Source organism: Schistocerca americana, chromosome X (genome assembly GCF_021461395.2).
Source record: "Schistocerca americana isolate TAMUIC-IGC-003095 chromosome X, iqSchAmer2.1, whole genome shotgun sequence".
In the NCBI taxonomy this organism is placed as follows: domain Eukaryota; kingdom Metazoa; phylum Arthropoda; class Insecta; order Orthoptera; family Acrididae; genus Schistocerca; species Schistocerca americana.
Window position 1 is genome coordinate 533,371,579 of NC_060130.1, and position 27,190 is coordinate 533,398,768.

Below are 27,190 nucleotides of genomic sequence, written 5' to 3' on the forward strand. Positions count from 1 at the left end.
AAGAATATAAACCTATTCTGCATTCAGTAATATCCGTAAATGAAACGATTTCATTGGCACCAGCTAAGAACGCTTTGGATCAATCTTTTTAATTCGCGGCCTGAGCTTAAATCTGTATAAGGCGAGTGTGTAGGGAACTATGCAACATTCGTGACAGTTACTTAAGTTCGCCACGCTTTGCAAGAGCAAACTGATTGCAGACAAATACAGCCAATATAGTGTTCGACGTTGTCATAAATTGCCAAGAACCAGCCTTCCACACTTTTTTCTCTGTCAGATGTAACACATAGAACCACGAGCTGCCAGGGAAGAAAAAATAAAAGAAGTTGTTTCTTGATGTTACTGACTAGATGCCATCAACGCTAAATTCTATTCATCCATTCACTGGAAGTTTATTAAATGAAATGGGGTTATTTGCTAGTATTTTTCACGCTGTCAGTGTACTAGGTGTTGTTCCTAGATTCTACTGTTAACTGAAACGTTGAAATTCGAAGTCTACACATCTCATCGGTACAAGGAAAAGTCAATTAACGAAGCATTACTTCAAAAACAAATTCCATGAAGTGTTACAGTACCGTTGAAAGATAAATGTAGTATCTAAAGTGCTGTGGACGTGACATTATGTCAAAAAAAAAAAAACAGAAATTGTGGTATATAAATTGGACAGAGACTATAGTGTGGCATGTTCTTCGATGACTCCTGACTTGAACTGTTCTGTCTCCGCTGCGATAGTGTTTGGCGTAGTAGTGAATTACGTGAGACTAACCAGCAGCCATCCAGTCTGTTTGTATTGCGACAGGGCCAACGACGCCGCTATTCCTATTATCGTGAAGCACAGCCATTATGTGTCTGTTTGCGTTGAAGCCGCTCGTTACTCCGCAATGTAAGCTGCTGGAATTACCGTCTCTGTGTAATACCGATTTCTCTAAAATCTGATAGCGTTTAGACTTGGTTTTTGTCTGAATTTGTGAATGTCAATGTATTTGCGTATCTTCTACGTTCTGTTTAGTTTTCGATATCGCTTGCTTGAAGATCCAGTAATAATTAAATTTGTTGCCTTATATTTTGTAAGATTACATGGTAGATCGAGGAACGTATACCGTACAAATTTTGAGCGTTTAACTATATCAGTATTGCTTTATTTGTTCAGACGATTTTATCACTGATCGTAAACTTTCACTGCAACTAACTGCGGTGTCGAATTAATGGTTTACCAGGAAACGCAACATTAAGGTATGTAGGTGATACCCGAGCGCACTATTATTTAGCTCTACAATATATTTACTTTCAAAACTGAGCTAAACAATCCTAAGAAAATTGTCCCATAGTATTTTAACACAATGGCTGTCAGCTTACCAGTTATACTTACCACTGGTATTTCCCCCTTTCCCTAATCCAGGCCAATTGGTTTGGGAGAGAACAATTTCTGGTCAGCTTCCATATTAGCTTGACTCGAAATTTTTAAAATTAGCTGTTTCTGAGAGATGCTTCGGGGACCAATACACTGGTTACCTCATGCGAAGAGAACCTGAAACGAGCAGGAAATTTGTCCATTGTAATCCCATAACTTAAAACGGTTGGAAAAAGTTAGTCAAAGCGGAAAATTCCTAGTCTGTAATATACATCTGAAATTTTTTCCTATCCCTACTAAGTTACGAAAGTTTGATCATGACGCCTATAACTTCAAAAATACTTCTAAAGTTAGGAAGGGAATAAAGTGGGGTGCATAAAACACGTAATTCATGCATGGGTAACACCCTCCCAGTTCTCAGGACTGTGTTTAATAATATATGAGGGTAAGAATTTATCGTGTTCTAGTCAGTTTTGAAAATCTCTTTGCGTCAACCGTATATGCGTGTTACCGTGCATTTACTCATGTAATTTGAGCTTACTGGCATTACGCCAATTTCTTACATGTGGAAATAGAAAAAAAATCCCTGTATGTTGATAGTAGCATGCATTACTAGGGCTGCAAAAAGTAACTTTTACATTAATTTGTCGAGACTTTTGATGCAACAGTTTTTCTCCCTGTTGTTTTTAGCTGCTGCACCAGACAAGTGGCCGTCAGATTGAATGCTAGAAACGAATGGCTACTTGAGAGTAGTACAGCAGATTCCAGGCAGCCAGTTCACTGCTCCGAAATTCAGGAGTTGGCTGTTGCTCACGAAACTGCTTGCAGCTCCGTGATAAAGAGCGTATTTGGCAAACTTTCAAGCAGATCAAAACTGCATGGCAGACGGGGATCGAAACCCGCTGCCAGTCTCTGGTGAGATATTGTCACCGATCGTACTATCCAGGTCCCCGTCCCATGCTCTCCCAGCTGCACTTCTGCCCGTACCTACTATTTTGACCCATATACCTTGCTCAGCTAGCATTCCAGGAGGATAGAAAGACTTTACTGTGCCTATGTTTTGACGGTTCATAACTATGCACTGTGAAAGAATAAGCGTGGCAATATGCAGAACAGTGATGAACCTACACACAAATGCCATAATACGTAAAATTTTCAGTCTGGAGACTGGGGCAAACCGTGCTAGATACTACGCTAAAAAGTGCACCATCGTTTCATGCAAGTCAAATTTCAGTATAAAGTGAACTAGTTGCTGTGCGTAGCTAAAGACTTTCGCCTGGATTCTTGGGTTGTAGAAATTGAGCGATCCACTACAGCTATGCGATACTACATTCAGAATGCAGTGTAGTGTAATGTAGCTACCAGAATGCTACAAATTGCATAGCTTAAACACGTGACTTGCCGAGCCACGCCACTTAGGGAGGCAGCTACTCGGAAACTGTTTAGATAAAGCGGCTCCCAGTTGCTGGCTTCCTATCTACTTGCTTCTGTAAGCGGTTGACCAGATAAGCTTCGTCCCAGCAATGATAGGGTGGGAAACAGCCACCAAACGTTACCATCCCAGAGACGGAATGAACACATCCAGCCACTGTGTACTAAGATAGCTGTGCGGTATTAGCCACTTCCCACGTCAGTCAAAACGTTGTCCCGCGGCTAACACCAGCTAATCATGGTTAATATCTAGTTAGTGACTAGATGAACTTGGTTATAGTAATAACGTTAATCGTGAATTTCTGTGCACTACAAAATAGAAAATATTATGGAAAACAAAGATGAATAAATTAAAATAGGTACGACCAGTGTGTTCTCAGACGTAATTAGGGAAAAATTTGTACTATACGTGTTTCAGCTTGGGATTGCTAAACTTTATCTTATTTATTTTCTGAGAATACCGTAAATTTCCTCTGCCTGCACTTACAGAACCTTCATTTGAAACGTATTTAAAAGGCATTGTTTTATGCAGAATGATACCACACTTAAACGTTCTTGCCTGTACGGCATGCAGAGTTCTATAAATTTGTTTACCTACTTATCTCTTTTGTGGTACATGATCTGGAGTTATACAACAAATGGTTTATTCACTTCGAGAAGCGTTCTTCGAATTAGGAAAATTCTCTAAAATTTAAAGCGCAAGCACGCCCCCCCTTCGAAGAGCATATTTCAAATAGAATATTTGACTTCTTTCTGGAAACCGTCTTAAATGGTAAATTTTGTGCTTGACACGATTTTTTCCTTTTATATCTCCTATTTCATAGGAACGGAAATGAAATGCAAATAATTAGTAAGCCTGCTAAAACGCTCCATTCAAGTCGTGAGGCCTGTGACGTCACTGACTAGTTCGCTGCTCCTGATGTCACAAAGCTAATTCAATGTTTTGTTTTGGAAATTACGTTTCAGAAAATGGATTACAAATGGTATGAAGTACCACAGCGGGCAAATGCAGCCATAAAAATCTTGATAACTAGTGTTCCAGAGAATGAGATGGTGCCTAAAAACTGGTCGCACTTTAGTGGAGAAATGCCACCACGTCGATGCCAAAGTTCCCTTACTTAATTCAAAATTTCTTAAACTCCGAAGTTAACATTAATTCGCCTCAGAGATACGCTTTCGTCCTGTTACAATGGACAGCATAAGTCGATGAAATTGTAGTCTTGCTAAAAATTATCGTTATAGTCCCTTCTTTTTGCACACCACTAGTAGCTTGGTTGGTAGAGCCGTGCATTGTCGAATATGAGATGACATACATAGGTTTCTGGTTCGAACCAAGCCTACATCATCATTTTTAACTACGCGCACGCGCACTGTTAGATTTTCTAGTTAATGTGACCGTTGTCCTACACCTCGTACTGCGGGAGTATGGTAATATTTTAAATACTGCCATGTCTTCCAAAAAACGTAATTGTTTGGAAACACAGTAGACGCATTTATCCTCGGTTGTCCCATCATCGAGACAACTGCTACAATGAATTCTGGATAACGCTATTTTCATATTTCGTGTAAAACTTTTAAAAACTGTTGACCCTTCCATGAGTCGAATCTACATTATCTGTAGTTGCATGCGCTATACGTTGGGCCACATAGGTCGTGCTTGTGACAATTCCTTTGCTGAGTATCCTGTATAGCGGAAATCAGCACTAAGATTTGCCAAGAATAATTATATTTTGGGTCGTATTTCATGACTTATGCTAGACAATCTTTATATAAGGTACGAAACCATTTGCGAAAGTTTCACAAATCCTTAATTTTGAGCGGGTTTAATGGTGTTGCAGAGAACGAGGAAAAGAATGTCAGTCCTTTCACATACTACCACTCTAAGAGTGGAGCATAAAGCATAAATTTTCGCAAGGCTTCCAGTATCAGCTCTCACAAAACTCCTTTCTGTTGTTAATTAAAAGTTGTAAATGCGTTTTCGATTACTAGACTGCTAAAGTATTTGCAGAAAAAGTACTTAAAAACCTAGTAAGTATGTATAACACTCGTGTGAAACATATACAGCTTCGTCTTACTCCTAGAATGTGACATCACAAGAACGTCAGCCAGTAACAGAGCGTTTTCGATTACGTGACCAAATCTTGTTCAACGATTTTTAAGCTTCAGTTACATAAAAATAAGATTTTGATATAATATTGACCGTAAATACGATTTGAAACTTACCACTCCGAATAACAATCCAAGCCATATTTTTAACATCGGAAAATAGCCTATTGTGAAAGAATCTTTTCCTCTGTATTTAAAAATATCAAATACTTGCCGTATGCTTTGCAACAGCTTCGGATTTAATGGTCTCATAAGTATCAAATTTTCTTAACAAATCAAAATTTGGTACTAAAAGCGCAAGTAGCCTCTGGGCTTAATGTTTTATGCAAAAATGCCTGTAAAGTTCAGCAATGCGAGGATTCGTAATCTACGTAAAATTCTTTCAGATATACATGTAAAATTTCTCGCTCTTGATTCCTTAATTAGCTCGTAAAGCTCCATGGAGAAGCTGCCGACAGCCGTCCCATCTCTGCTACAAAATGTACAGTGTACCACTGCATTTTCCCATTACCTCTGTGTAGTATCTGAAAGACAGGAGACTTAATTTTTCTGGATACAACTGTAAGAACTACCATGAAATATGTGCTCTCAACCACCAATACTCAGAAGTTATTAGTTACTTGCATATTACGTTCATTTTTGCTTCAATGAGCCTAGTTTTGTCATTCCAAATGTTGGTGAAACATTCCACCCATCTGTTGCTTCAGGTAAATTTAATGAGGCCTCGCAGCTCAAATTTTCATTCTGTCATACCCTTGTCTGTTCTGACTTTCGTGTGAAATCATGAGGATAAGAAAACAGGATTTAAAGCTCCATGGCTTATTTTCAATTTAGACTATTTTTTGAGGCAATAGCTGACGTGAACGATGAATGAAAAGCACCTCAGCTGTAGTAAACATGTTACGACCGGTTTAACTTCTTCGAACAGCTTAAAGTTGCCAAATTCATCTGAAGTAAAGACATGAATGTGGTCTTAAACATTATGTACAACTAGACCATCTGAGTCTTCAGCACAACTCGGCAGCCTGAAGATGTCAAACGAAACGGGTCGTAACACATGTAAAAGGCAGCTGAGATTTTTCATTACATTTATGTAGCATATGTATTTCTTTAGTAGTCTATCGAACTGAATGTTTGTTGCACAAGGTGTGACAGGAGGAATGGTAAATACGGTATTACAGAACGATCATCCGAAGAGCCTCGCAAAACTGGACTCACAAATGCATACCTTAGGAGCTAAGAGAATGTCACATGTCACACGTCTCTTCTGAAAAGGTTTTAGTAGTTCTTACGGGCTACATTGTAGAGCCTATGTTAACTAGATTTTATTTTTCGTTGAAGCGGTACTGTCGTCACTTTAAGCCCTTTGGGACTAACTCCATCCAAAATTGTCGGAGTAATACTGAAAATATGGGGTAACACAACTAAATTATTTATAATAACTTTCCGACAAATTGACCATCTGAACATAGAAACGAAATGTCTACTGTACTGCTGTATTATTTTTGTCAGATTTCCCATATTCCATCTTTACCTTCTCCGTGGGTGCCAGTGTAAAGAGTGGTTGGTTTTATTACAACAGATCAAATACAGTTCTAACCAAAGATGAGTTGGTCGTGTAGACAAATCTTTGAATTAGGCTGGATAGAGTTCAACAGAGGGTGTGTAGACAGAATAAAGTCCTTAGATGGCGCAGCGAGGAATCTGCGAATGGGAGGCTTCTTCCTCGAGCGGTTTGAACAGAGAACCTTTGTGACTGAAGTTCGCCACCTTAGCCACTATAAACCTCACCGGCCTGACGACCGGACATGTTAATGGTGAGCTCTCGGTATGGTAAGGAAACTTCGCACAAAATGTTATCATTATGGATTATGATAGAAACGCGTTTTTCAAAGTCAATTTATGTCGAGAGATGCCAGGAGATAGGTAGCCTGATTTTGATGAATTAGGCAATTTAGAATCGTGTGAGTGAGGCTATTATCACGTGTTCTAGTCGTCAGCATAGCACAGTCGCTAACTGGAGAGTAGCCGAAGCTACGTAATTAGTACAACGGGCAAAATTCATTTTAATACGCTGTTTATAAAACTTAGTTTCACGCCAGACACACAATGTACGGTGGTACTTGAAGTTTAGTATCAGGCTAACTTCAGTGACCATTATTAATCTCCTCGACTATGTATAGTTCTTGAAATTTAATTCGCTTGATATAGGTTTGTATGTTTTTGAATCTTCATGGGAGCCAGTAACTACTTAATGCTCCATGCTGCACAGAGTAATTACTATTCCCATAGTTCATTGTAGTAATGGTCGCATAGTTCACTTAATCGTACTGAGCTACATTTATTTTAATTTGTGAATTTTCATGTGTCAAATTGTGCCAATTTTGAGGCAACGTGTCACGCGCCGAAAGTGACGGGCTGTGCTCAGTGCAAATTTATCCGTGTGAGTATAACATAAGAGTAGCTTTTGCTCTTGAAGTATGGGAGATGACGAATTTTGGATGTTTGATGTGTAGTGCCAGCTTGTAGCTGAACACGTGGGTGAAATTTCGCAAGTGGTATCGGCATTCAAAGGAATACTTACTGCGTGATGTGACTAAGTAAATAATTGTGGGATATTATGTTTGATAGGATGCTGAAAAGGTTTAACTAGTAATAGTTGGAATTTTGGCTGTAATTGATGAACGAGAAGTTGTGCTGCTCGATTTAAGTTGTATATAAACAGTAACTTCTCAGGGAAATTCTAGACAGCATTTTCACACACGATCAAATGCTCACAATAATTACATAGCTAAGTAAGGTGTGAAAGTCTTCCACAATTTTGATTAACAAGAAGTAATGATGGGATCAATCATTTTCTGTTGATAGGTTTCCCTTTGCTACTGTTTTGGTGGGATAGTACATCAGCCGAGTGGTAATAAATTCACTATAAAGCATGTCTGCTCAGCTCTTCTGCAAAGCATTTCCGACTTTGTTACTGTAGATACACACATACATCGTACGTATGCAGGTGAGCCCTTTCTCCTGTCCTTAGATAACCCTTACGCAAGTGTGAGACGCCATTCTGACTCAATTTACTAAGAGATCATTAATTCAACGAATAATTAACTTATTAATGTGGATCATTCAATGGACAATTGGCATTTTGATATGGTTTATTCGTTCAAGTTTTGTACGAATATTATTCAGGCTTTCCCTTAAGTAGATTGAACCCATCAGCCAGCCACTTCCTCCCCCTCCCCCAGGAGGCTCAAAACTTTCATGAGTTCGTGTTTACTACGGGGCCCCAGTCTTTGCCTTCTGCTGTTCCTTTTTTCCGTCTTGGGAATATCTCAGATATTTTTGGGAATGTGTTCTGAAGTACCAATAGCCAAGGATTTCAAGAATGTCCCAGCTGGACATCGGTTCCTTGTGATGTGCTGGAGGTCAGTCCTTTGGTATGGTTAACTCGTTTATTCAGAAATTTGTTGGTACAGCTACAGGCCCTGTAAAATTCTCTCGTATGCATTTGTGTAATGGCACTTTGCTTTTGGAGACAAATTGCTATTTCCTAGCCCAACAACTGCTTGCAGCTTCGCTTCTCAATGGCTGTCCTGTTCATGTCTAGGCCCATTGCACGCTGAATTCCTTGCGTGATGTTACTTACACTAGGCTGCTCGATGGTCTAAGGCAGAAATCCATACTAACCTCTGATCAGGGCGTCACTGCAGTCCAATGGGTAACGAAATACCTTGATGCAACATTAGCGCTTAAACTTTTTCTCAAGATAGATAGAACAGTGATTCCAATAAATATGAAAACTGGCTATGAAGTCATAAAGGTCCGACTGTACATTAAAAATCTGATGCGCTGTTGCCAGTGTCAGCGCTACACACACACACACACACACACACACACACACACACACACACACACACACACACACACTGGAATGCCTTGTCGAAACATTGCCAAAGGGGTTACTTGCTATAGGAATGCTCAAGAGGGTGATTGCCCACCTCCCACTCCCCATTGTATCTGTTCCAATGGCGGCTATGCAGCCTCATCCCGAGAATGTCCAGTGTATCTAGATGAGTGGGCTCTCAAAGAGACGTGGTTGAAGAAAAGATGCTGTACCCTGTCACTCGCAAGTTGCCCGGTTGAGAGTCTGTATGCTGAAGCTGCTGAACTACCTGTCGTACCGCCGGGACTTCTTTCTCAGCAGGTATGCATGCCACTTGTATGCCATGTGTGGCCACCCTCTGCCTCCTTCTTTGATACCTTTAGTCAGTATGGGACTCGTCCTTCTGTTATCTCCTGGAGTCCGCTTTCTGCACTTGCTACAGCGGCTTAAATTCACACTACCAGCACTTTTCCCGGTGGTTGTGAACCCTTCACCACCCTGGCTTTTTGAAGCGGCCAATGTCAACTGTGGCCTTCATTCGCTTACTGAGGACGCCTGAGGGTCGGGTGTGGCTTTGTCATTGGCACCCGTGTCTTTCGATATCTGCATCCGGCACACTCCTCAGTATTTATAGCAGAGTTCTTCGCCTTGTATCAGGCCACGGAGTACATCTGGCGACACAGCCTTCACAATTGTCGTCTGCTCAGAATCACTCAGCTTCCTTCAAAGTCTGTGCGCTGTACACAGCCCATCCCTTAGTGCAGCGGGCCCACGAAAACTGTAAACTGCTCACTCTTCGTGCAGCCAGTGCGATGTTTCTGTGGGTTTCTGGTCACGTCGGTCTGCCAGGAAACGAGGCTGAGTACGCTGCTACCAAAGCTGCAGTCCTCGTACCTCAGCCCACGAGTACCTATATTCCCTCCGATGATAAGTGTTGGCGTCTGTCAGAGGGTGGTGTCCATTTGGCATCGACTATGGTCGTTCCTTCACGGGAATAAGCTAAGGCTTACTGAGCCTCTCCCAGCGGCTTGGTCGACCTCATCTCGGCTGGGAGGTTATTTTAACTCGGCTGCGTATTGGGCTCTGCCTTTTTTAGCCATCTTCATTTGCTAAGTGGCGCTACCTCACCACTTTGTACACATTGTACTCCAGTTTTAACTGTGCTCCACTTGATGGAATATCTATTTTTTAGCCTTTTACGTTCCCGTTTTGGTTTGCCGTCTGTTATCGGCCGTTTTAGCAAATGACGCGCGGGCTGGCGACTAAGTTTTACTTTCTATCCGCCAAAGCAATATGGCGAAGGCCATTTTTTAGTTTCGAGCATCCTTTTCTCTGTTCTTTTTAGCCATTTTTCCACGTGCGTGTTTTTAGCTGTCTATTACGTCAATTTGGACTGACGGATGGTCGTTTTTAACTCCTGTGTTCGTGTTATATAGTTTTGACTTGGGCGCGTATGACGCCAGTTTTTGTGCTCTAAAGCAAAACAAACCAACTATCAAGTTGTTGGTTAATGATAAGCCCTGCGTTTTTCCATCTGGGACTTACACTACCGTTCTTGCTGCACTTCATTCCGCGAAGGTAGTGGCCACGCAGACTTGACATCAAATTTAGCACTGCAGTTGTCCAATCGCACTGCCACGGTAGCATCCGTCTCCTCGAGCTGGGAAACAAGCTACCAAATCTTCAGCCCCCAGTGGCGAAATCACCTGCTACCCAACTGGCAGGCCTGAAGGGACAGAAGGAATATTCCCGTGAAGACTTTCTATGTCCCTCCAGCCAACAAACATGTGAGTGTTCATCTGCCAACCATGAACGCTCAAAGAAATCTGTCGTTTCCTTCAGACACAAAGATCCTCTTAGACAAGGTCACTGCGATACCCTCACCTGGCGGACACCAGTTTGGCTGGTGCGCACTGCCAATCGTTTTCCTGCCCTGGAATCTGCAGGTTGACCCAGAGACTGCTGACACTTCCGTAGATCTCATAAACAGCATAAACGGCATCTGTGCGCTGTAGCAGTGACTTTTCAAAGGCACGCGCTCAGCAACGGGAAAGGTGACTTTATATTTTTTCCCTCCTTCCCTTTCTGTCACGATTTTCTTGTAATGGAACGTTCACAGCATTTGATCCATAAAGGAATACTTGAGTGCTCTTCGAATCGCAGCCCCTGATTTTCTATCTCCAGAAAACAAAATTGCGTCCTTGAGTGCTTTACTCTCTCGCATTTCTTTGTCTGCTTTGATCTTCCCCTGAGGACAGCATTCCATATCATTAGTGATACTACTCATCCAGGACTAAGTTCATAGTCACACCATTTTTCTGAACACCTCACTAGGGTGTTGCAGTCCATTTTCCTTCATCGCTTCACCTTTTCTCTTTGTGCCATCTACATACCTCTGTCATTTGGTGTCAGCAAGGCAGACTTCCTCCAGCTTACTGGACAACTCCCTGAACCGTTTTTGCTGCTCAGTGACTTTAATGTGCACAACCCCTTTATGCCGAAACCCTCTTGGCTGACCACCTCAATCAACTCAACTTCATCTGCCTAAACACTGGATAACCCACATTCCCTTTAGACTACACGCACTGCTGACCATGATGTCTAACGCCCCTCACCTGAAATCATCTCCCCCTCTCCCTCTTTTTGCCTCTTTGCTAGGTCAACATCTCAGCAGCCACTGTGTGGTGGGGCTGTTATGTACCCATCTGGCTGAGCCCACTGACACCACAGGGATCACACTGCTGGTACCTGCAATGTAAACGCTTTGTTAAAGCCTGGGAGTGGTTGCCCATCTTCCCAGGGCATCGGAACGTCTGGAAATTACTGTCCTGCCAGGTGGTCTTTGCTGTGTCTGGGTGGCACTCACCAGGTGAGCCCCTGTTTGGAGTGGGTGGTTACAAGGTGGACGTCGGGAACATGAAATGAAACTCTGGCCATTCTTTCCATAGCAAAGTCTCTTCCAAGGAATAGTTCCATCTCAGTTCTTGTTTCTGCCATCCTGACCTTTTCCTTCTTGGCTACCTCATGGGAGGACATCCAGGCATGACAGCTTGGGCGAAACTTTTTCCAGTTCCTTGTCTGTACCACGACTGAGAGGGAAACTTTTTCTGCCACCAAACCGCTTTTCTTCCTGAGAAACGTTGCGGAAAATTTCGATGAAGTTGAGATCTTACGCAAAACGTGCTCCGGCTCCATCATTGCAAAGAAAACTTCTGCCAGTCTTAGTCACTCCATGCCTGCGGCTGTTAATGAGACATCGCAGTGAACCACTCGTCACAAGTATCTCAGTACGACACAGGATGTACTTTCCCGTAGGGATCTTATCAAGTACGATGATGAACTTAGGGTTAATCTGGAAAGACATGGCGTTCATTTGGTCCAGTGTGTCCGGAGATCACCTAAGAATCATCGTGTAGACATTGTTACTTTGAACCTGGCATTTAAGGAAGATACCCTTCCCGAGAAGGTGGAGGTAATGGTATGCAGACGCGACGTCAAACCATAAATTCCAACTAGCATGCGTAGAATAAAGTTCGGCCACACGTTCTCGCGATACAGTGCCACTCCAGTCTGGTGTCTGGCCGTCCTCTTCGTGTAGGGAGTCCTTGCACCCCCTCCTCACCTCGAATCACAGTTTTTATGGCTGTCACGATATCCTTGTCGGTGTCGACCACTGGCCTCGTGACACGACGACCCCCTCAGCTTATGTCTAACCTGGACTCTACCCACACGATAATCCAGTGAAATCGCAACGGATATGATCACTTACTAGGAATATAAGAACATGTTCAATCTTACTCTGCGTTCTGTCTTGCTCTTCAGGAAATGCATTTTGACTCTCCAACGTTTTGTGGTCATCGGGCGTTTGGTCAGAACCGTGCCAGCTTCGGGGTAGTGCCTGGAGGGTCTGCACTGCAGTTGATACCGTTGTCACGAGTGACTGGAACCCTACTTCATGCCAACCTGGAAGCAAGAGCGTTAAGAGTGCGAACGAGCCCAGAAATCACAAATTGCAATGTGTACTTCGCTCCCAGTAGTCAACTTCGTTGACATGCCTATCTCAATACAGCAACTCATGCTTTCGTACCTCCTGGGTGACTTCAGTGTGCACCACCCGCTGTGGGCGGAGTGCCGCTTAGATGAGGTCTTCCAATTGGCCAACTTACTACAGTATTTGTCTCCTCAATGACGGCTACCTTCCCACTTCAATGTCGTTAACAGCATCTTTCCTGCTATCGATCTCATGGCCTCATCCCCTGCCCTCATGGCTTCCCCTACATTGTTCACCCCATGATAATCTTCGTGACAGTGTTACATAAATATAGCAGTTTTAAAAACGGATATATCGATTAGATGTTTTGTGCGAGTATTTCAAATGGAAAATAGTTTTCTAAGAATTTTTTACTGATTAAAGGCAAGAACATAAAATAAGCAAATTTTGTTTCGTAAAAGGAAAGATATTAAAGTTCTTGCCCTTCAGTCTGTTGTTGAAAACAAGATACGAAAATTTTCTTGTATTAAAAGCTATTAGAATTCTTCTTTAGTCAGTTGCGGTTTTCATTTTCTCCTGCCTTGGAGAAATCTCTGCACGAACTGCAGTAGCTGGACAGGACAGATATTTAGTGGTCATTACAAGCAACATACTATTCGATTTTACACAATATTCTAATACATAAGCAACGTGTCTATTACAGGTTTTTCAAAATATTGACGTAGGTCAATTACGGAATCACAGACTTGTGTAACGACTTCGACCTTGCGCTGTTACTGATAGGGCAGAAAAAGTAGATTAAGACTGGCGGACGTATCATTAGATGTATTAGTACTGGGCATGTATGCTTGTGTTTCAGGTACTCATCTACGTTTATACTCCTCAAGCCATCCAACGGTGTGTGGCGGAGCGCACTTTACGTGCCACTGTCATTACCTCCCTTTCCTGTTCCAGACGCGTATGGTTCGCGGGAAGAAAGACTGCCGGAAAGCCTCCATGCGCTCTCGAATCTCTCCAATTTTACATTCGTGATCTCCTCGGGAGGTATAAGTAGGGGAAGCAATATATTCGATACCTCATCCAGAAACGCACCCTCTCGAAACCTGAAAAGCAAGCTACACTGGGATGCAGAGCGCCTCTCTTCAAGAGTCTGCCACTTGAATTTGCTAAATATCTCTGTAAAGCTACCACGCTTACCGAATAACCCTGTGACGAAACGCGCCGCTCTTCTTTGGATCTTCTCCATCGCCTCTATCAACCTGACCTGGTACGGATCCCACACTGAGCAATACTCAAGTACAGGTCGAACGAGTGTCTTGTAAGCCACCTACTTTGTTGATGGACGACATTTTCTAAGGACTCTCCCAATGAATCTCAACCTGGCACCCGCCTTACCGACAATTAATTTTATATGATCATTCCACTTCAAATCGTTCCGCATGCATACTCCCAGATATTTTACAGAAGTAACTGCTACCAGTGTTTGTTCCGCTATCATATAATCATACAATAAAGGATCCTTCTTTCTATGTATTCGCAATACATTTGTCTAGGTTAAGGGCCAGTTGCCACTCCCTGCAACCCCCCCGCCCCTCCAGGGGGTCCACAACTCTTCTGTGGATACGTGTGTAGCGAGCACGGGACCCCGAGCTAATGTGGCCTTCCTTCCTTTCTGGGCTGCATACCTTTCCTTTCCGCATCCTTCCCTATCCCCCATCTTCGCCCCTCGCTCAGTTTTGAGCGTCGCTCTCTTCGCCATCGCGATCAATCCAATAATGGATTGCCTCCCAGCTGATGTATCAGGCTCCCTTTTCGTGGACGATTTTACCATCTACTGCAGCGCGCAGTGTACACGTGTCCTGGAGCGCTGTCTTCAGCGTTCTCTTGACCGTCTTTACTCCTGGAGTGTCGCCAATGGCTTCCTTTTTTCTGCCGAGAAGACGGTCTGTATTAACTTCTGGCGCTACAAAGAGTTTCTCCCACCGTCCTTACGACTCGGTCCTGTTGCTCTCCCAATCGTGGAGACAATCAAATTTTTAGGCCTTACCTTTGACAGGAAACTTAGCTGGTCTCCACATGTGTCATATTTGGCCGCCCGTTGTACCCGTTCTTTAAATGTCCTCCGTGTTCTCAGTGGTATGTCGTGGGGAGCGGATCGAACCGTCCTACTTCGTCTATATCGGTCGATCGTCCGCTCCAAGCTGGATTATGGGAGCTTCGTATACTCCTCTGCACGGCCATCCATCTTACGCCGCCTCAACTCCATACAACATCGGGGTTTACGACTTGCGATCGGAGCATTTTATACCAGTCCCGTAGAGAGTCTTCATGCTGACGCTGGCGAATTGCCACTCACCTACCGGCGCGATATACTGCTTTGTCGGTATGCCTGTCGGCTACTGTCAATGCCCGACCATCCGTCTTATCGTTCCTTTTTTGACGACTCTCTTGACCTTCAATACGGGTTGTATGTCTCTGCCTTGCTACCCCCTGGAGTTCGCTTTCGTCGCCTCCTTCAACACCTTCATTTTTCACTCCCTGCAACCTTTCGAGTGGGCGAGAGCCGCACGCCACCTTGGCTCCAGGCTCAGGTCCGCGTTCACCTCGACCTCAGCTCGCTCCCAAAAGAGGTCACCCCCGGTTCGGTCTACCACTCCCGTTTTTTGGCACTTCGTTCGAAGTTCATCGACATGACTTTAATTTATACAGATGGCTCTAAGACCAATGACGGGGTCGGGTGTTCCTTTATTGTTGGGGCACAAAGTTTCCAATACCGGCTCCATGGCCATTGTTCGGTCTTCACAGCTGAGCTCTTTGCCCTCTACCAGGCTGTTCTTTACATCTGCCGCCACCGACATTCTGCTTATGTCATCTGCTCAGATTCCCTGAGCGCCATCCAGAGCCTCAGTGATCCGTACCCGGTTCACCCTTTCGTACACCGGATCCAACGCTCTCTTCAGCAGCTGGTGGACGTCGGTACGTCGGTTAGCTTCATGTGGGTTCCTGGCCATGTCGGTATCCCTGGGAACGAAGCTGCAGATGCCGCGGCCAAGGCTGCGGTCCTCCAGCCTCGGACAGCTTCTTGTTGTGTCCCTTCGTCCGATTTTAGCAGGGTCATTTGTCGGCGCGTTGTGTCGCTGTGGCATGCCGATTGGGCTGCACTTACCGACAACAAGCTTCGGGCCTTAAAACCTCTTCCCGTGGCTTGGACGTCCTCCTCACGCCCTTCTCGGCGGGAGGAGGTCGTTTTAGCAAGGTTACGAATTGGACACTGCCGGTTCAGCCATCGCCATCTGCTGACGGCTGCGCCGGCGCCGTTCTGCCCATGTGGGCACTTGCTGACGGTTAGACACATCTTAATGTCCTGTCCAGATCTTAACACACTGCGCCTCGATCTTAACTTGCCTAATACTTTAGATGCCATTTTAGCGGATGACCCACGAGCAACTGCTCGTGTTCTTTGTTTTATCAATTTGACAAACCTCGCTAAGGACATTTGATGATGTTTTTTAGTCCTATGCCTGTCAGTCTGTCTTTTATTGTGTTTTCCCTTTTAGTTGTTGTTGTCAACTTGTGCCTCGCGGTGCATTCTTAGAGTAGTCAGGGCGCTAATGACCACTGAAGTTGTGCGCCCGAAAACCACAAAAAAAAAAAAAAAAAAAAAAAAAAAAAAAAATCTTCGCCCCTCCTCCCCTCACCTCTGGCTCTTTCCTTCCCTTCCTCCCACTTTGGGAGTATGGTTGGTGCCTATGTCCGGAGACAGATGCTCGTAAATGTAACACATTCTTCGCCTTCTCTGCTTGGATATTGTCATCCTTCCTTTGTCCTTCTTTTCCTTACCTCTTCTCTTTACCCTTTTCTCCACTGCGGCGTTTGAGACCTCTCTTCTTTCCTTTCCCTTTCTTTGTTTTTCCCTTTCTTCCTCCCTGTGAGTGTCTGAAGGCCGATAAACGCATTTTTGTGTGTAGCCGGTGATGGGGTAACGCGGAATTCCCTGCCCCGGGTAGACGGGTAGGACACATACGTACCCCCTGGTAACGGCCAGGCCCAGTGAGGGGTGATTACCCGAGCTGATACCTTCCGAAAGTGCCGATTGGTCCCTCCATCCATTTGTTGGGAGGTGTGACCTGAGGTGTGAACAATCACCTAAGGCAGGAGTGCCCTCAGAGAGGGCCCCACAAGGGAGGAGCGCGCCATCGGAGACGCCAGTAATCATGGGGATTCTTCTGCAATAGTTTTCTCACCTTCCACTATGTCTGCTCACAAGTGTAAGTTCACTGAGTCTCAGCCACAGACAGTTCTTCCATCGTTGCCACAGTTCCTTGTTTCTCGGTCTGACGAAGGTCATGACTTCTCTACAGTCAACCCTTTAATTATTCAGAAAGGTGTCGATGCAATTGCAGGTCCTGTAAAGTATTGTTCCAGATTACAAAATGGCACCTTGTTGTTAGAAACAGTCAGTGCCCTCCAGGCACAAAAATTGCTGCGTACTTCACTGCTCCACACCTTCCCTGTCTGGTTTGAAGCGCACCGCACTTTAAATTCCTCGCGTGGAGTCGTTTATACACGCTCCCTCGATGGATTCTGACTAAGAAATTCAGCACTACCTGTCTGACCAGGGCGTAACGGCTGTTCATAGTTATGAAAAGGGTCGACACGAACATGATTCAAACCCGCACTGTCTTCTTGACATTTGACAAAGTTCAACTCCCATCGAAAATCAAAGCAGGCTATGAGATAATTTCCGTTCACCCTTACGTCCCAAACCCTACGCATTGCTATCGGTGTCAGCGGTTCAATCACACTAGCCAGTCCTGTTCCAATCTGGCCAAATATGTTACGTGTGGCAAGGATGCCCATTAGGGTGCTTGTCCACATCCATTCCCTCGCTGCATAAACTGTATGGGTGACCACGCTGCTTCCTCTCGAGATTGCCCCGTTTTTAAACACGAAAAGCTCATCCAGGAAATCAGAGTGAAGGAAAAGGTGTCTACCTTTTCTGCTCGAAAATTATTCGCCAGTTGACAGCCCACCGTGCCTCGGACAGGGAAATACAGCACTGTCCTTGCTTCTCCTCGGCCAACAAAGGAGGTGGCCACGCAGACTTGTAATCTCACCTTCAGTGCCACAGTCGTCAGATCGGCCAGTGCAAAGATCGCCCATCCAACCTCCCACTTTCGTCTGCTCACTTTATGGCTCACCCTTCATCGGGTTCTGCTAAATCTCGAGCCCAAATGTCAGACACGAAGACTTCCAAAACAGAGCATACTCGTGAAGATTCTTTACGTACCCCAACTTCACAACCATCGGTTCCTCCTTCATCTAAACATCATACTTCCAAGAAGGCTACAAAGAAACCCAGTTCCTCTCCTTCTCCGCCAAGGCGTGTCCCATCTACAGCACCACCAGGCGGAAATCTCCCTGGGCTGTCTTGTGTGTTGACGAGGCGCACTGCTGGCGGCCGATCAACCGGCAGATCGCTGGTGGCAGGAGCTGCTCCTGAACAACCTATGGATCAGGATCATCTGCCTTCGGCTGAATGCCATTCCATGCTGTCGGTTGCTAGCTCTGAGCAGTCGTTCAGTTAACAGCAACCTTGGTCACATTCCTTCATGTTCTGTTCACCCTATGTCCATTATCCACTGGAATATCCGCGGCATTCGAGCCAATCAGGATGAATTGTAGATCCTCTTACGATCCTACTCGCTGGTCATCTTTTGTCTTCAGGAAACAAAGCTGCGTCCCCATGACCGCTTTGCTCTCCCCCATTTTCAGTCCATCTGATCTGATCTCCCCTCTGTTGAAGGCACTCCAGCCCATGGAGGACTCATGATTCTTCTCCATGATACTCTCCATTATCGCCCAATCCCCTTAAACACTTCATTTCAAGCTGTCGCTGTCCGTCTTTCCCTTTCCGGATACACCTTCTCTCTTTGTACTGTATACATTCCATCGTCCACACCAATGGCACGAGCTGATCTCCTTCATCTTCTTGGTCAGCTTCCACCCCCCCTCCCCCCCCCCCCCCCTTATTTGCTGGTTGGGGACTTCAATGCCCACCACCTGCTTTGGGGATCTCCACATCCTTGTCCACGTGGCTCACTATTGCTAGACGTCTTCCACCAAGCAGATCTAGTTTGCCTCAACACTGGGGTCCCTACATTTTTGTCTGCCTCCACGACAAATTTATTTCATTTGGACCTTGCGGTCGGTACTGTTCCGCTAGCTCGGCGCTTCGAATGGTTCGCCCTTGATGATAAACACTCGAGTGACCACTTTCCATGTGTCCTTAGACTGCAGCCTCAACTGCCATATATGCGCCCGCGACGCTGGAAGTTTGCCCAAGCCGATTGGACACTTTTTTCGTCTCCAGCGACATTCGATGACCGTCACTTTCCCAGCGTCGACGATGAGGTCACACATATTACCGCTGTTATTCTTACAGCTGCGGAACGTTCAATACCACGCACCTCCGAATTGCCCCGGCGCCCCCCGGTTCCTTGGTGGAACGAGGCGTGCCGTGACGCAATACGTGAGCGGCGACGTGCTCTTCGCGTTTTCCGCCACCATCCTACTTTGGCCAACTGTATCCGCTATAAGCAGTTCCGTGCGCGATGCCGTCGCGTCATCCGTGATAGCAAGAAGGCAAGCTGGAAATTCTTTATTAGCTCATTTAACACCTTCACTCCCTCCTCGGAAGTTTGGAGTCGGCTTCGACGGTTCTCAGGCGCGCCTAGTTTCTCCCCAGTCTCTGGGCTCACTGTCGCGCATGATACATTAGTGGACCCCGTCGCAATTTCTAACTCGGTGGGTCAACACTTTGCTGAGATTTCGAGCTCTTCAAATTACCCGTCAGCGTTTCTCCCGAAGAAACGTGCAGCGGAAGTGCGACCTCTTGCTTTCTCCTCTCGAAATCGCGAAAGCTACAATACTGTTCTCTCCATGCGGGAACTCCAACATGCACTCTCTTCTTCTCGCTCCTCCGCCCCACGACCGGATAGTACCCACGTCCAAATGTTACATTTATCAACCCATAGTCTGCGTTACCTCCTTCTCCTTTATAATCGAACTTGGACCGACAGTACTTTTCCCAGATGATGGCGGGAAGCTATCGTCGTTCCTGTTCCGAAACCTGGAAAGGACAAACATCTGCCCTCTAGCTATCGCCCCATTTCTCTAACGAGTAGTGTATGTAAGGTTTTGGAGCGTATGGTGAATTGCCGTTTAGCTTGGTGGCAGGAGTCCCGCAGTCTAACACCTGCCCAATGCGGATTCCGAAAGCATCGTTCTGCAGTTGACCATCTTGTTGCCCTCTCCACTTATGTCATGAACAATTTTCTCTGGAAACGCCAAACGGTAGAAATATTTTTTGATCTGGAGAGAGCATACGATACATGTTGGACAGGCATCCTCTGCACACTGTTCCCTTGGGGCTTTCGAGGTCGGCTGCCCCTTTTTCTTCGCGAATTTCTGGCAGAGCGCACATGTAGGGTTCGGGTGAACACTACTCTCTCCCGTACTGTCTCCCAAGAAAACGGGGTACCCCAGGGCTCCGTGCTAAGTGTTGTACTTTTTGCCCTCGCCATAAATCCAATTATGGATTGTCTCCTTCCTGATGTCTCGGGCTCCCTCTCTGTGGACGATTTTGCGATCTACTACAGCTGTCAACGGACCAGACTTCTTGAACGCCGTCTTCAAGGATGTCTCGATCACCTCCACTCTTGGAGCATGGAAACCGGCTTCCGTTTTTCTCCCAGTAAGACAGTTTGTGTTAATTTTTGGCGACGTAAGGAGTTTCTTCCACCCTCTCTACATCTAGGACCTGTGAAACTTCAGTTTTCGGACGTTGTTAAATTCTTGGGTCTTATGTTTGACAGAAACCTGTGGTGGTCCTCCCACTTTTCCTATCTTTCGGCTCGCTGTCTGCGATCCCTCAACACCCTCCGTGTCCTGAATGGTACCTCCTGGGGAGCGGACCGAGTGGTCCTCCTTCGCCTCTGTTGCGCCTTAGTGCGCTCGAAATTGGACTATGGAAGCATAGTTTACTCCTCTGCTCGGCCGTCTATTCTTCGGCGTCTCGACTCTATCCACCACCGTGGATTACGTATAGTGTCTGGAGCTTTTTACACCAGCCCTGTGGAAAGCTTTTATGCTGAGACTGCTGAACCTCCGCTGTCCAATCGGCGAGCAGTCCTGAGTCTTTATGCTAGCCATCTGTCTTCCATGCCTGCTAATCCAGCCCATGACACTTTTTTCGACGCCTCCTTTGATGTAAGGTATGCAGGCCGCCCCTCCTCCCTACTACCACCGGGAGTCGGCTTCCGTCAACTGCTCCATTCTCTTTCCTTCCGCTTTCCTAAAACCTTCTTGACATCTTGGGGTACAGCACCGCCTTGGCTCCGTCCCCGGATCTGCCTGCTCCGTGACCTTTGTCAGTTTCCCAAGGATGGTACCCCTTCACTTGTTTATCGTCGGGCATTTTCTGCTCTATGTGCACAAATGAAGCCACATTTATTTACACCGATGGCTCAAAAGCATCGTTTACTGTAGGGAGTGCCTATATAGTTGGCGACACCCCAAATCAATTTCCGCTTCCCGACCAGTGTTCGGTTTATACTGCGGAGCTTTACGCTGTTATCCAGGCTGTCCACTACATCCGCCGCCATCAGCGGATACAGTATGTTCTCTGTTCAGTTTCTCTCAGCTCTCTCCTCAGTCTCCAAGCTCTTAACCCTGTGCACCCTCTGGTCCACCGGATTCAGGACTGTCTGCGCTTGCTCCACCTGGGGGGCGTCTCGGTAGCGTTCCTCTGGCTCCCGGGACACGTTGGTATCTATGGAAATGAGGCGGCCGATATAGCGGCCAAGGCTGCAGTCTTTCTTCGGCCAGCTATTCGCACGATTCCCTTCGCCGATCTACGGAGCGTTTTATGTCATCGTGTTGTTCTTTTATGGCACGCACATTGCTCGACACTTCCCCATAATAAATTGCGGGACGTGAAAGCTCTCCCTGGTGCTTGAACCTCTTCCTCCCGAACGCGTCGTCGGGAGGAGGTAATTTTAACTCTACTCCGGATAGGGCACTGTCGTTTTAGCCATCGACATCTTTTAAGCGGCGATCCTCCCCCACTCTGTCCCCACTGCTCTCAGCTGTGGACGGTAAGACACCTTTTAATTGAGTGCCCCTATTTTACTCCGTTACGCGCCCGTATACAGCTGTCGCCTGATATATCGTCAATTTTAGCAGATGACACGCGCTTGGCCGATCGCTTTCTCGAGTTTATTAGTGCCAGTGAAATGACCTCAGTCATTTGAATCTTTTTTGGGGACAACCAACCCCTTTCTGTAGTGGATGTTTAAGCCTTCCTTCTGCTTTTAGTTTCTCCAATTTTTTGTTTCGTTCCCATTGCTGCTGGTTTCCATTTCCGGTTTTTTAATGTTTCCTAAGTCACGGACCGGGCGCTAATGACCATAGCAATTTTTTCGCCCTAAAACCAAAACAAAAAAGCTCCCTGCACCAAGTGCCTATCCGCTGCAGATTTTCCTGCATTTCGCTGCAACTTCTCTGTATACTACAGAATCATCCACGAAAAGCCGCATGGAACTTCCGACACTATCTACTAGGTCATTTATATATATATATATATATTGCGAAAAGCAATGGTCGCATAACACTCCCCTGTGGCACGCCTGAGGTTACTTTGTTTGTAGACGTCTCTCCATTGATAACATGCCGTGTTCTGTTCGCTAAAATCTCTTCAATCCAGCCACACAGCTGGTCTGATATTCCGTAGGCTCTTAAGTTATCAGGCGACAGAGCAGAACTGCATCGAATGCCTTCCGGAAGTCAAGGAAAACAGCATCTACCTGGGAGCCTGTGTCTAATACACTCCTGGAAATTGAAATAAGAACATCGTGAATTCATTGTCCCAGGAAGGGGAAACTTTATTGACACATTCCTGGGGTCAGATACATCACATGATCACACTGATAGAACCACAGGCACATAGACACAGGCAACAGAGCATGCACAATGTCGGCACTAGTACAGTGTATATCCACCTTTCGCAGCAATGCAGGCTGCTATTCTCCCATGGAGACGATCGTAGAGATGCTGGATGTAGTCCTGTGGAACGGCTTGCCATGCCATTTCCACCTGGCGCCTCAGTTGGACCAGCGTTCGTGCTGGACGTGCAGACCGCGTGAGACGACGCTTCATCCAGTCCCAAACATGCTCAATGGGGGACAGATCCGGAGATCTTGCTGGCCAGGGTAGTTGACTTACACCTTCTAGAGCACGTTGGGTGGCACGGGATACATGCGGACGTGCATTGTCCTGTTGGAACAGCAAGTTCCCTTGCCGGTCTAGGAATGGTAGAACGAAGGGTTCGATGACGGTTTGGATGTACCGTGCACTATTCAGTGTCCCCTCGACGATCACCAGTGGTGTACGGCCAGTGTAAGAGATCGCTCCCCACACCATGATGCCGGGTGTTGGCCCTGTGTGCCTCGGTTGTATGCAGTCCTGATTGTGGCGCTCACCTGCACGGCGCCAAACACGCATACGACCATCATTGGCACCAAGGCAGAAGCGACTCTCATCGCTGAAGACGACACGTCTCCATTCGTCCCTCCATTCACGCCTGTCGCGACACCACTGGAGGCGGGCTGCACGATGTTGGGGCGTGAGCGGAAGACGGCCTAACGGTGTGCGGGACCGTATCCCAGCTTCATGGAGACGGTTGCGAATGGTCCTCGCTGATACCCCAGGAGCAACAGTGTCCCTAATTTGCTGGGAAGTGGCGGTGCGGTCCCCTACGGCACTGCGTAGGATCCTACGGTCTTGGCGTGCATCCGTGCGTCGCTGCGGTCCGGTCCCAGGTCGACGGGCACGTGCACCTTCCGCCGACCACTGGCTACAACATCGATGTACTGTGGAGACCTCACGCCCCACGTGTTGAGCAATTCGGCGGTACGTCCACCCGGCCTCCCGCATGCCCACTATACGCCCTCGCTCAAAGTCCGTCAACTGCACATACGGTTCACGTCCACGCTGTCGCGGCATGCTACCAGTGTTAAAGACTGCGATGGAGCACCGTATGCCACGGCAAACTGGCTGACACTGACGGCGGCGGTGCACAAATGCTGCGCAGCTAGCGCCATTCGACGGCCAACACCGCGGTTCCTGGTGTGTCCACTGTGCCGTGCGTGTGATCATTGCTTGTACAGCCCTCTCGCAGTGTCCGGAGCAAGTATGGTGGGTCTGACACACCGGTGTCAGTGTTCTTTTTTCCATTTCCAGGAGTGTATTTTGTGGGTCTCACGAACAAATAAAGCGAGTTGGGTCTCACACGATCGCTGTTTCCGGAATCCATGTTGATTCCTACACAGTAGATTCTGGGTTTCCAGAAATGACATGATACGCTAGCAAAAAACAGGTTCTAAAATTCTAAAACAGATAGATGTCAGATATAGGTCTACAGTTTTGCGTATCTGCCCGACGACCCTTCTTGAAGACTGGGACTACCTGTGCTCTTTTGCAATCATTTGGAACCTTCCGTTCCTCTAGAGACTTGGTGTACACGGCTGTTAGAAGGGGGCAAGTTCTTGATGTTGATGCGATAATAGCAACGTACTCTGAAGTAATTGCGCAGCATTGTCTGCCACCTGAAATGTTCCGAAACTAAGTTTTTAAACGTAGGATCTAATGTCGCAAGCATATAAAGTCCGTGCGTTAAATAGTTTTTCATTTACTGGTTTAACCAAGGCGTACAGAATACTTCGTGCATCATTAAGGTGATTTCCAAGTCTGATAACTTTGCAGTGATACCTCGTATAAGATGTATAATTACAGTGACGTATGACTCACCTGAGATTGTGTTTGTTACCTCAGAAGGTTCGACATGTTCTTTTGTATAGCTAAGTAATTTTCAACTGTGAGGGAAGGCCATGCTTTTGAACTTTCATTGATTGCTATCGCAAGCTCATTTCGCACTGAATTCTTTTGAGCATGTTCGATCGAGTCGACACCGCTTACATGTTTTCTTTCTTGTTTTCTCTTTTCTGAAGATTGCGCTGTTTGTCAGTGGCTAGTGTACAGTTATGAAGGAAATTCCCAATAGCCTTTGTTGTCAATACATTTCGGAAAGTGGCTCCACTTTGAAAGTCCTGTACTGTAAGTCACGCTGTGGGTGGAACAGGGTGAATATCGAATCCTTAAGATTTCGGCAGTTTCTTCATAACTGCGCCGTTGTCTGTCACCACTTCTACTGTTTTATCACGAGTATGGTAGTCTAATCAGATCTGATTGACCTGAAAAAATTGATGTTAAGATTAACTGCCAATACGTCCGAAAATTTTAATAATACCCTCAATATTTTTTCAACATGTTGCTACACGTAAAATTACTTTCATATATAAAAAATCTCATAAAGATCGGACCAATATATTACTTGTCAATGCTAAGTTGAACTTCCGTGTCTCGGTAACACGGAGAAATCAGGAAGAGAACGAGAGAGAGAACGATCACCACGAGGAGTAGGTGAGAGGAAATGTTCACTGTTTTCTCATGCAATACTGCTTTCTTAGGTGCGCACGCTTGCTGATGAACTGCAGCAGATATCGTATAAACTGCATACTGAAGGAAGAAGGTACAGTGAAAGCGCACTGAAGAGACCAGTGGTGGTTCTCAGTTGACGCTGAATACAAAATAATGGGGCCATAACTCTACTGTAGTGCTAAAACTACTACATATGAGGTAGGCAGCACTCATCTTAATGCAGTCGACAAAACGTATGGGTTGTAGAAGTTTTCTTCAGAGTTTAGCTGTTCGCGGAGGGAAGCTCACAGAGCGGTATAAAGGATGCAGTGGTGATGAAGGGTAAGGAAAGGTGATTGGAGAGACAGCATTGCAGGCACCTTCACCAATCAAACCTTTATATTACTATAATATATCCGGGCCGCTCAAATTTCGCACTTGACAGATTCTGATAGTCTTTCGTCGTCTTCATTGTAGTTGCGATATAACGGCTTAAAATAGAAATAAACGGTTGTAGGTCCGTGATAAGTTGCACTGAGAAGTGTCTATTTTTTATTTCTTCTTAAAGTAAGATCACGGACAGTTTTTCACATGCAGTATGCTGAAAGTTAGTAAGCAGCTTAAATTATACAATAGCAGAGTTTTCCATTACCACTGAAATTACAGTTCGGTTAATATGGCCTATATTTACAACTTGCCATGATTAGCTGTTTTTGGCAAAAGATATGCATCAATATTGACGCCATTTTATAAGCACCAGAAGTTTTAATTCCGTTCAGATTCGCTAATACAATGGAAGCACTTCAGTATAAATCGCACACCAAAATACGTTCTTTATATACTCAAGAGACAGCAACACAGTGACAGTAACGCCACGACCAGCTGTTTTGCGATGCTGTGTTAATTCTGGTTTTGACGTCGTTTGGTTGTCGTTAGTTCTCACTTGTTACTGTTACGGTACAAACTCGAAGTGAAAACCTTGGGCGGTCTGCTAAAAATCACGCGCAGCAGTAAAAATGTGCGCTTTAGAGGGACATCAACGTTCCAATGTAATTTTTTGTAATGAATAATTAAATTTAGCCTGATGAAGCCCGTTACTGCCTGTTAAGGTTGGCAGTGTACGTAAACAGAACACAAATGCCACGTCTACAGTTTCCTGTCGACAAGAGGGGGTTGGGTGAAGGTGGTTGTCGCAGGTTAAGCTGCCAAGAAAAACTTCACAAGCTATACTGACTTGAGTTTTACCGACATGGACTGATCATAAGAAAGAACTGAATCACAGCATGGCATCGACCAGTTAAAGAAACATCAAAAAAAATTAGTTAAATGTACCATAGCTTTTGTATTGTGACGTGCAATTTTTGTCACTTGTGATGTGGGTGATAGTAAAAATTGTTCGTCCATTATAAACTGGCAAGTCAATGTCAGTATGTCTTAATTTGCGTTGCCTCTCAATATGTCTGTTGTAACGCTCAAAATAACATTTTGTAAGAGCTTTTTGTAATTTGTCTCCTCATACAGTTTTTGGGTCAGTGAATATTTGAGTGGTTCTATCTGGCAACTCATACCTGCTAAGGCATGAACAATTTTTAAAACCTTGATTGTCGTTCTGTACGGTAGCATACCACTAGCAATCATTTGTGCCTAAAGAGGATCAAATTCTCTTGACTTTTAAACTGAAGTCGTAAAACACTTCCATTACTTTTTTATATGGATTCTCGACTTTTGTTGCACCTCTTGCCCTTGCTGTTTTGTCGAAAACTGACATTGATCCTGTGGCTGTGTACAAAATATGGGTTGACCTTTACAGAGAAGATAACAGCAACCAGCCACTTTCTACTATGCTATTTATTTATAGTGCCGTTACCGGTTTAGAAGCGGCAAGTTCATC

General features: G+C 45.4%; 1 protein-coding gene across 1 annotated transcript in view; it reads left to right on the top strand.

Annotated features, from left to right (window-relative positions):
• The first annotated feature begins 1,340 nt into the window (after window positions 1-1,340).
• Window positions 1,341-27,190, top strand: part of LOC124556133 (aquaporin AQPAe.a-like) — a 51,595-nt gene continuing 25,745 nt past the window's right edge. Inside the window, exon 1 of the mRNA XM_047130149.1 lies at window positions 1,341-1,374. Within this exon, the coding sequence (XP_046986105.1) occupies window positions 1,341-1,374 (34 nt within the window). The remainder of the gene's footprint in view (window positions 1,375-27,190) is intronic.